The sequence below is a fragment of the Molothrus ater genome, chromosome 39 (genome assembly GCF_012460135.2).
Source record: "Molothrus ater isolate BHLD 08-10-18 breed brown headed cowbird chromosome 39, BPBGC_Mater_1.1, whole genome shotgun sequence".
Lineage (NCBI taxonomy): Eukaryota > Metazoa > Chordata > Aves > Passeriformes > Icteridae > Molothrus > Molothrus ater.
In genome coordinates, this window is record NC_071666.1 from 333,129 (window position 1) to 343,407 (window position 10,279).

Genomic DNA, 10,279 nt, shown 5'->3' on the forward strand with positions numbered 1-10,279 from the left:
GCGCCCCCGGTTCCTTTCCCGCCGCTGCCGCTTCCGCCGCCGCCGCCGGGCCGGGGCTGACCCGGTGCCCCCCGGCCCCGCTCCCGCCCTCGGGCCCGGTCCCGCCCTCGGGCCCGGTTATTTTGGTTATTTTTAGCGGTCGCCGCTGTCGCCTCTTCCTGCCCGGATCCCGATTTATTCCTGACCCGGGACAAGGCTGGGGACACACCCGGGCCGTGGCGGTGGTGGCCTCGGTGTCCCCTCCCCCCGGTGTGACACGAGAGCCCGAAGGGTCCCCAGGGCTGTCCCCGAGCCCGACGGGACACCCGGGAAGGGACGCGGGGGGGAATTGTCCCCAAAGTGTCCCCTTGTCCCCAAGGTGTCCCCAAGTCCCCACAGTGTCCCCAAGAACGACAACACCGCCATTAATTTACAGCGTCATTTACACACTGGGGCGAACTGCGGCGAGCTGGGGAGGGGGGACTCGCTCACATTCGGGGTGTCCCCACCCCGGGGGATGTCCCCACCCTGTCCCCTTGTCCCCTCAGTGTCCCCAAGAACGAGACCGCCGCCATTTATTTACAGCGTCATTTAGACACTGGGGCGAGCTGGGGCGAGCTGGGACGAACTGGGACGAACTGGGACGAGCTGGGACGAGCTGGGACGAGCTGGGACGAGCTGGGGCGAGGGGATTCGCGGCGTCCCCACCCCGGGGGCCGTCACGGGGGGGTCCTGGCGGGGCTGCGGCGCGGGAGGCGCGGGAGGCGCAGCTGGAACGGGAGGCAGCGCACGGGGCGCGGCGCCGCCAGCTCCGCGAAGAACGTTCGGTACCGGGGGGGCCCCGGTTCCGGTTCCGACCCCTCCAAATCCTGCAGCACCCCCAGGATCTCCCGGCGGGGGCCCTGAGCCCGCAGCCCCCGCGCGTCCAGCAGCGCGGCCACGTGTCTGCGCCTGCGGGGACAATGAGGGGACAACGGGGACAACACCGGCGGTCAGCGGTGACAAAACCCCCCCGGAGCCCCGGTGGGCGCGGACTTTGGGGCAGGGGTGAGCCCTGCCCCGGTTTAACCGGTCCCAGTCCCTCCTGATGGGTTAAACTGGTGTTAAACCCCCCGAATTCCCCCGTGATGGGTCAAACTGGTGTTAAACCCCCCAAAATCCGCCCTGATGGGTTAAACTGGTGTTAAACCCCCCTGTCCCCATCCTTGTCCCCATCCCTGTCCCCATCCCCCGGTGTCCCCACGCGTGTCCCCGGTTCCCCCGGGACCCCGGCACCGGGACAGGGGAGGAGCCCTTGGCGCTCGGCCGGGGCCGTTTCCCGGCGGGGGGAACGGGGCGGGAGCTGCCGGGAAGGGCCGGAGAGGCCGCGTCCGGTCCAAGCCCCGCTCGGGTCCCCCCGCGGGAGCGCCGCGTCCTGCCCGGGGCCACCGGGGGTGGCGGAAAGGGTGTGGCAGCCCCGCGGTGTCACCCGCGCCTGTGTCACCCCCGGCGGTGCCACTGCCGCGGTGCCACCCTCGGCTGTGTCACCCCCGCGGGGCTCCCTTGGTGTCACCCCCGTCCGTGTCACCCCCGTCCGTCTGTGTCACCCCCGTCCGTGTCACCCCGGTGTCACCCCAGTGCCACCCCCGGGGTGTCCCCGCACCTACCGGACGTCAGGGAAGTCCCTGGCCAGGGCCCCGACCTCCATCTGCAGCGCGGCCGTGTCCTCCAGCACCAGCAGCTCCCGCAGCCGCGGCACCACCGAGTCCAGCCAGGGCGACGCCGAGTCCTGGGGGGACGTTGGGGACACCTCGGTGACCGGCGGTGGCCGCCATGGCCAGGGGGGTCAGCCAAGACCCAGCCGTGTCCCATGGGTGCCACTCAAGCCAACGATGCCCCATGGGTGTCACCCAACACCCGGCGATGTCCCATGGGTGTCACCCATCCCAACACCCAGTGATGTCCCATGGGTGTCACCCATCCCAACACCCGGCGATGTCCCATGGGTGTCACCCAACCCATTAACATCCCATGGGTGTCACCCAACCCAACACCCAGTGATGTCCCATGGGTGTCACCCATCCCAACACCCAGTGATGTCCCATGGGTGTCATCCAATCCAACCCACCAATGTCCCACGGGCGTCACCCACAGGTGCCTCCCATCCCAACCCATTAACGTCCCATGGGTGTCACCCAACCCACCAATGTCCCATGGGTGTCACCCAACCCAATGATGTCCATGGGTGCCCAACGATGCAGGTGTCACCCACAGGTGTCACCCATCCCAAGCCACCCGTGTGCCCTGGGTGTCCCCCTCCCACCCCTCCGGTGGTCCCGGGTGGCCTCACCAGGCGCGTGAAGAGCTCCCGGAGCTGCCGGGCCTCGTCCCCGAGCCGTGCGGCCACGCGGGCACGCGCCTTGGCCGAGGCGCACACCAGGCGCCCCTGCAGCAGCGGCCGCACGTACTCGATGAGCACGCGGCGGTGCAGCTCACTGACCAGCACCTGGCATGGGAGAAAGGTGTCACCACCTGGGGCACACCTGGTGAGGTCACCGTGCCCTCGGTGTCACCCAGCGGTGGCACTGTGGTCATCGTGCCCATGGTGTGACATGGAGCAGCACCCAGTGACGGCACCACACCTGTGGTGTCACCTGGGGCAGCACCTGGTGAGGTCACCGTGTCCACCTGGAGCCACACCTGGTGACGGCACTGCAGCCACTGCACCCATGGTGTCACCCGGGGCATCACCCAGTGATGTCACCATGCCTGCGGTGTCACACGGGGCAGGACCAAGCGTGGCCACCGTGCCCGTGGTGTCACCCAGAGCAGCACCCGGTGATGGCACCGTGCCCGTGGTGTCACCCAGGGCATCACCCAATGGCGGCACTGCGGCCACCGTGTCCATGGGTGCCACTCAACAAAGGCACGGTGCCCCCCCAGCTGTCACCCAACCCCTGATGTCCTGATGTCCCCCAGGTGTCCCCAGGTGTCACACCTGGTGTGGCTCGGGGTGCAGCGGCCGCAGGGTCTGCGCGAAGCTGGTGATGAGCATCACGATGGCGTCGAAGGCGTCCGAGCTCGTCAGCCACTTGCGCTTCATCAGCTTCCCAAAGTGGGGCTGGGGGGGACACGGGGACGTCACCACGGGTGGCACCTGGGTTGGCACCCGGTGGTGGCACCGGTGATGGTGGGCACCGTGTCCCATGGGTGTCACCAGCCCAACCCAACGCCCAGTGATGGCCACCACGTCCCACAGTTGTCACCAACCCAACACCCAGTGATGTCCCATGGGTGTCACCCAACCCAACGCCCACTGATGGCCACCACAGTTGTCACCTGATGTCCCACAATTGTCACCTGATGATGGCCACCATGTCCCATAACTGTCACCCAACTCAGCACCCAGTCATGGCCACCATGTCCCATGAGTGTCACCAACAGCACCAAATGATGTCCCAGAGGTGTCACCAACCCAACACCTGATGATGGCCGCCACAGTTGTCACCTGATGATGTCCACTGTGTCCCAGAGGTGTCACCAACCCAACTCAACCCAGTCCAAGCCAAGCCAAGCCAAGCCAACCCAACCCAACCCAACCCAACAAGGGCCACCACATCCCGCAGTTGTCACCAACCCGAGACCCCCAAACCTCCTCCCCACGCCCCTGGCTGTCCCCCGCCCGCCCCGGTGTCACCTTGAGCTCCTCGAAGAGCCGCCGGGTGAGGAGGTGGCCGCAGGCGCGGGTGACCCTGTCCAGCGCCGCGTGCGCCTGCCGCCGCGGCTCCTCGCTCTCGGGGTGCCCGAACTGCGCCAGCCGCTCCGCGAACGCCCTGCCCGGGGCGGGGGGTGAGAGTCTGAGCTTCCCCTCATCTGCCTCACCATCCTCACTGGGGACCACTGAAGAGAAGACCCCCCCCCTACCATGGGGAATCCCTGGCTCTGAAGGAGAAAGTCCCACGCCAAAGGCCCTGGGACCTGAGAGCGCAGCGTTAATTTATGGTTTTCACGGGTGTTGTTTGCTGTGTGCCGAGAAGGGGGCACCGCGGCCCGGTTGCAACAGCAGCCCTGGGAGCTGTCCCACCTCTCTCGGCCTGGCTGGGCTTCTCCTGAGTTCTGGGTGGTCCCCCCACAGAAGATCCTCACTGTTTTACAACCACGGTGACAGAGACTGAGATGTGAGGAGCCTCTCCATCAAGGACTGAGACACGGAACCCCCATGTGAAAAGGCCCCTCTGCTCCTCCCAAGGACTGAGACACAAAACCCCCATGTGAAAAGGCCCCTCTGCTCCATCAAGGACTGAGACACGAAACCCCCATGTGAAAAGGCCCCTCTGCTCCTCCCAAGGACTGAGACATGGAACCCCCATGTGAAAAGGCCCCTCTGCTCCATCAAGGACTGAGACATGGAACCCCCATGTGAAAAGGCCCCTCTGCTCCTCCCAAGGACTGAGACACGAAACCCCCATGTGAAAAGGCTCCTCTGCTCCTCCCAAGGACTGAGACACGAAACCCCCATGTGAAAAGGCCCCTCTGCTCCTTCCAAGGACTGAGACATGGAACCCCCATGTGAAAAGGTTCCTCTGCTCCTCCCAAGGACCGAGACTGAAACCCCCATGTGAAAAGGCCCCTCTGCTCCTTCCAAGGACTGAGACATGGAACCCCCATGTGAAAAGGTTCCTCTGCTCCTCCCAAGGACCGAGACTGAAACCCCCATGTGAAAAGGCCCCTCTGCTCCTTCCAAGGACTGAGACATGGAACCCCCATGTGAAAAGGCCCCTCTGCTCCTCCCAAGGACTGGGACTGAACCCCCCATGTGAAAAGGCCCCTCTGCTCCTCCCAAGGACTGAGACACAAAACCCCCATGTGAAAAGGCCCCTCTGCTCCTCCCAAGGACTGGGACTGAAACCCCCAGCCCGGGGCAGCTGTGTGGGGGACCAAACCTGACCAAAGCGAGATGTTTGCCTGCAGGTTGTGACCGCTGGACCAAGAACACAATGGCTCTCGTTTACTGCTGAGAGCATGGACTACCTGCTACATCTATTCCTTATTGGATCTGTTGCCCAACCCCCTCGGCAATTTCCAATGGAGTTATCATAATAAAAACCTCTGAGTTAGCCAGAGACTTCGAGATCTCCCCGACGTAACAGGCGGATCCTCGGCTGGACTGGACCAAAGGACTTTGTCTCTACCTTTGGTGGCTCTATCCCCTCTCTCTTTCTCTCTCTCTTTTGTCTCTCTCCTCCTCTCTTTCTCTCCCTCAATCCCTCTATCACGTTTTGCTGTGGTCACTCAATAAAGGTGAGTTTGTTTCGGTTACCACTGCAAAGCCCCTCGCACCCTGAGATCGCCCCACGAACCGTCACGGACTCACTAGGACGGACCGAGGACACCGAGGTGACACCGGGGCCTCGCAGCACCCTGGGGACACCTGGGGACAGGTGCTGGCCTCACCTGAACGGGGGGCAGCAGTTGGCCAAGGCGATGGCGCGGCCGGGGGTGGCATCGGGCGGGGCGAGGTCACCGGGGCTGTCCAGGAACCGCTCGACCTTGCGCTGGAAGCTGCACGGGGACAGCGGCGTCACCAAAGGGGCGGTGGCACCGCCCGGGGCGACGGGGAACGCCACAGGGGATGTTGTGGCTTTTGGGGCACCTGGCGTGTCCCTGTGTCCCCCAGGGTGTCCCCATGTCCTGGCCTGTGTCACAGCCCAGTGTCCCCATGTCCCCAGGGTGTCCCTGTGTCCCCCAGGGTGTCCCCATGTCCTGTCTTGTGTCACATCCCAGTGTTCCCCATGTCCCCAGGGTGTCCCCACGTTTCCCAGGGTGTCCCCGCATCCCCAGGCTGTCCCCAGGGTGTCCCCATGTCCGTTCTGTGTCCATCCCAGTGTCCCCACATCCCCCAAAGTGTCCCCTGGATGTCCCCAGGGTGTCCCCACGGTGTCCCCACATCCTGGCCTCTGTCCCATCCCGGTGTCCCCATGTCCCCAGGCAGTCCCCAGGGTGTCCCCAAGGGTGTCCCCAGGTGTCCCACCTGTGCAGGAAGGCCACCAGCACTCCCAGCAGGCTGTGCGCCATCTCCCGGCCGAACTCGGGGGTCACCTGGGGGGCTCGGTCCACGTGCGCCCGCAGCAGCTGTGGGGACAAGGCCACCGTGGGGACAAGGCCACTGTGGGGACACAGACACCGTGGGGACAAGGCCACCGTGTCCCCTGGGGCATGGGGACATGGCCACGGTGTCCCCTGAGCCGTGGGGACACCGCCACTACCACAATGTGCCCTTGGCCACCACTGTCCCCGCATGGGTGTCACTGCAGTGTGACAGGGACGAGTCCAGGTGGTGGCACGGCCATACCCAGATGCCGCCCCAGGGGACAAGGACAAACCCCGGTGACACGCGTGGCCAGCCCCTCGTCCATGTCCTGGCTGGTGACATCCTCGGGCCACCTGTCCTCGCTGAGCTGCAGCTCCTGCGCCACGGCCACCTCCACCTTGGCCTGGCAGGGGACATTTGGGGACACCATGGGGACAACGGTGTCCCCAGGTGTCCCAAAAAATCCCCACGATGCCCCAAAATGTCCCCCCAATGTCCCCCATTGTCCCCCAATCCCTTCAGTGTCCCCAATGTCCCCCAATGTCCCCAATGTCACCAATGTCCCCAAATATCCCAAATCCCCCCAATCCCCCCAATGTCCCCAAATGTCCCCAGATGTCCCCACCTTGACGGCAGCAATGCAGGATCTCTCCAGGTCCCGCTGGGTCTCGGGGGGCAGGAGGGGCCCCAATTCCTGCACCCGCAGCAGCGCCCCCACCTCGGGGTGCCCCAAAACCTCCCTGGGGAACATTGGGGACATTGGGGGGATTTGGGGACATTGGGGACATTGGGGGGATTTGGGTACATTGGGGACATTGGGGGGATTTTGGGGTATTTTACCTGGGCTAGGTGTGTCTGTGGGGCAGATTTGGGGCTTCTCACCTGGGATAAGCATTTCTATGGGGCAGATTTCAGGGCTCTCACCTGGGATAGGCGTTGCTATGGGGCAGATTTCGGGGCAGGCATTACTATGGGGCAGATTTCGGGGTGTTTTACCTGTGCTAGGTGTGTCTGTGGGGCAGATTCGGGGGGTCTCACCTGGGATAAGCATTTCTATGGGGCAGATTTCGGGGCTCTCACCTGGGATAGGCGTTGCTATGGGGCAGATTTTGGGGGTCTCACCTGGGATAGGCGTTGCTATGGGGCAGATTTGGGGTTCTCACCTGGGATAGGCGTTGCTATGGGGCAGATTTCGGGGGTCTCACCTGGGATAGGCGTTGCTATGGGGCAGGGGCAGATTTGGGGGTCTCACCTGGGATAGGCGTTGCTATGGGGCAGATTTGGGGGTCTCACCTGGGATAGGCGTTGCTATGGGGCAGATTTCGGGGTGTTTTACCTGTGCTAGGTGTGTCTGTGGGGCAGATTTGGGGGTCTCACCTGGGATAGGCGTTGCTATGGGGCAGATTTGGGGGGTGTTTTACCTGTGCTAGGTGTGTCTGTGGGGCAGATTTGGGGGTCTCACCTGGGATAGGCGTTGCTATGGGGCAGATTTGGGGGGTGTTTTACCTGTGCTAGGTGTGTCTGTGGGGCAGATTTGGGGGTCTCACCTGGGATAGGCGTTGCTGTGCCAATCCAGCAGCAGGTACATCTCGGGCACATCCAGCGGCCTCTGCGCCAGCGCCTTCACCTGCTGCCCCAGCGCCCGGTGGTAGCCCCGGGCGTAAACCCCCAGCGCCCCCCACTCGGGGGGGTACTCGGGGGCCACGCGGCTCCTCACGACCCCCAGGTCTCCCACCACCCTCGCGGCCAGCGCCGCCAGCCGAGCCCCGAGCCCGCCCGCCGGTGCCACCTGCGCCAGCCTCTCCCCGGCCGCCCTGGCCACCGCTTCGTGCCAGCGCCGCCGCAGCGCCCGAGGCCGCCCCGGGCGCGTCCCCGGCGGGCACCGAGCGTCCGCCGCCTCCTCCTGCTCCAGCACGGCCACCACGGCTCGCAGCGGGGCCAGCGCGGGTGGCGGCGATGTCACCGACTCGGCCACCACGGCCCAGAGCTGTGACAGGAGTGCCCGGTACAGCAAAGCCACGTCCCGGGCTCGGCGGCCGCCAGCGGGGACCGGGGACGGCGGAGAGGAGGAGGAGGAGGAGGAGGATGGGGATGGGGAGGAAGGGGACGCGGGGAGGGGACCCGGGGAGGGAGGGCGCGATGGGGACAGGGAGCACTCGGCCTCCAGGGCGATGATCTGAGCGTCCGCGGCCACCAGGTGCCGGCGCTGGATGAGCTCCAGGATTTCCAGCACTGCGGGGACAGCGCGGGGACACGGGGGTGGCACCGGGGGTGGCACCTGGCTCCGTGGGCACAGGGCCACCGGGTGTCACCATCCCCGTGTCCCCTGTCCCTGTGGCCTCTGTCACCAACCCCAAGCCCCCACTTCCTCATGTCCCCAAACCCCCTCTCCCCCCGCTGTCTCCCTCATGTGCCCAAGCCCCCCTCGTGTCCCCAACCCTGATGTCCCCCCGATGTCCCCAGGCCTCCCTGTCCCGCTGGTGTCCCCAAGCCCCCTGTCCCCCCATCGCCCCCCTGTCCCCCTCAGTGTCCCCAAGCTCCCCCCATTTCCCCAACCCCCCTGTCCCTCAATGTCCTCAACCCCCCCTGTCCCCCCATTGCCCCCCGTCCCCCCGTTGTCCCCAAGCCCCCCTGGTGTCCCCAAGCCCCCCCGGTGTCCCCGTGTCCCCACTCACCGGACAGCGGCTCCCTGGCCCTTTCCCGGTCCCCGTCGCCGTCCTTGTCCCTTCCGCCGCTCTCCCGCCGCTCTCCCGCTCCCTCCGCGCCGTCGCCCGCCTGTCCCTCCACCGGCGACGCCTTCTCTGTCCCGCGCTGTCCCCATGTCCCCAAGGCCAGCCTCAGCAGCGACCCCCGCTTGCCGCCCCCCGATTCCTCCTGGGGTCTCCGTGCGACCCCCGAGTCCTCGGAGCGGCGGCGCCCGCGGGGCCCGGCGGGGTCGCGGAGGAGGCGGCGGCCGAAGGGACCCCCGAGGTGCCCCCCGAGGTGTCCCAGGTGTCCCCCCAGTTGTCCCCCCAGCCCCACCAGCCCGCCCAGGGTGGCGCGGCGGCGCCGGCGACCCTCGGGGTCCGCGGCGAACGGGTCCCCCCCGTCCTCCCGAGAGCCATCCGGGGGTCTCCGCAGCAGCGGCATGGCCGGGGCGACACCGGGAGTGGCACCGGGGGCCGAGGAGGGGACAGAGGAGGGGACACGGAGGGGACGCGGCAGGCGGGAGGATGGAGACCCCCGGGAGCGGCGCGGGGGCTCCGGGGGCACCGGGGGCAGCGGCTTTGGTGGCTCCGGTGGCTTTAGCGGTGGCAGCTACGGTGACCCTGGCAGCGGCTGTGGCGACACCGGCGGTGACAGCGGTGGCCCTGGTGGCTCTGGTGGCTTTAGCGGCGGTGGTGACACTGGCGCTGCTGCGGGGACAACGGCGGCGGCGCGGTGGCACCGGCGGTGCTGCGGTGGCTCCGGTGGCTCTGGCGACACCGGCGGTGGCTCCGGTGGCTTTAGCGGCGGTGCTGTGGTGACGCCGGTGGCCCCGGTGGCTCTGGCGGTGCTGTGGTGACACCGGTGGCAGTGTAGTGTCACCGGCGGTGGCTGCGGCGGCGCTGGCCGCGTCTGCGGTGACACTGGTGGCGCTGGCGGTCACACCGGTGGCTCTGGTGGCGCTGGCTGTGGCGACACCGGCGGTGCTGGCAGTGTCACCAGCGGTGTCTGCGGTGACACTGGTGGCGCTGGCCGCTGTCCGGGGTTTCCTGAGGAAGCGCCGCCCCGGAGGGGCCTCCCCGGCCGGGCAGGGTCAGCCCCGGTTCCGCTCCGGGACCGACACCGGGAGGGGGGACCCGGAGGGGACAGCGGGGACAGCGGAGGGGACCTTGGGGATACTGGGGACACTGGGGACACTGGGGACACTGGGATGGGACCCTGGCGGCACTGGGGACAGCGGGGGCAGTGGGGACAGCGGGAGGGGACACTGGGGAGGGGACACAGGTGACCCCAAGTGCGACACGGAGAGAACACGGGTGGCACAGGTGACACAGGTGTGACACAGGTGACCCCAGGTGTGACACGGAGGTGACACAGGTGACCCCGAGGGTGACACGGGTGGCACAGGTGACCCCAGGTGTGACACAGGTGACTCCAGGTATGACAGGGAGGTGACCTGGGTGACACAGGTGACTCCACAGGTGACCCACGTGACCCCAGGTGTGACACAGGCGACCCCCGCGCGCCCCACGTGGCCCCTCCCCC

General features: G+C 66.7%; 2 protein-coding genes across 2 annotated transcripts; one reads left to right on the forward strand and one right to left on the reverse strand.

Annotated features, from left to right (window-relative positions):
- Positions 1-624: 624 nt before the first annotated feature.
- EXOC3L2 (exocyst complex component 3 like 2) lies at positions 625-9,178 on the reverse strand. The gene is made up of 11 exons (XM_036405442.2): positions 8,725-9,178; positions 7,597-8,281; positions 6,675-6,789; positions 6,342-6,452; positions 5,990-6,090; positions 5,413-5,520; positions 3,656-3,791; positions 2,957-3,079; positions 2,309-2,464; positions 1,626-1,747; positions 625-930 (listed from the first exon to the last, which is right to left on the reverse strand). The coding sequence occupies exons 1-11, from the start codon at positions 9,176-9,178 to the stop codon at positions 699-701; spliced, it is 2,343 nt and encodes a 780-aa protein (XP_036261335.1). The 3' UTR covers positions 625-698.
- Positions 9,177-9,593, forward strand: LOC118700864 (uncharacterized). Its single transcript, XM_036405443.1, has one exon. The coding sequence runs from the start codon at positions 9,177-9,179 to the stop codon at positions 9,591-9,593; it is 417 nt and encodes a 138-aa protein (XP_036261336.1).
- Positions 9,594-10,279: the final 686 nt, after the last annotated feature.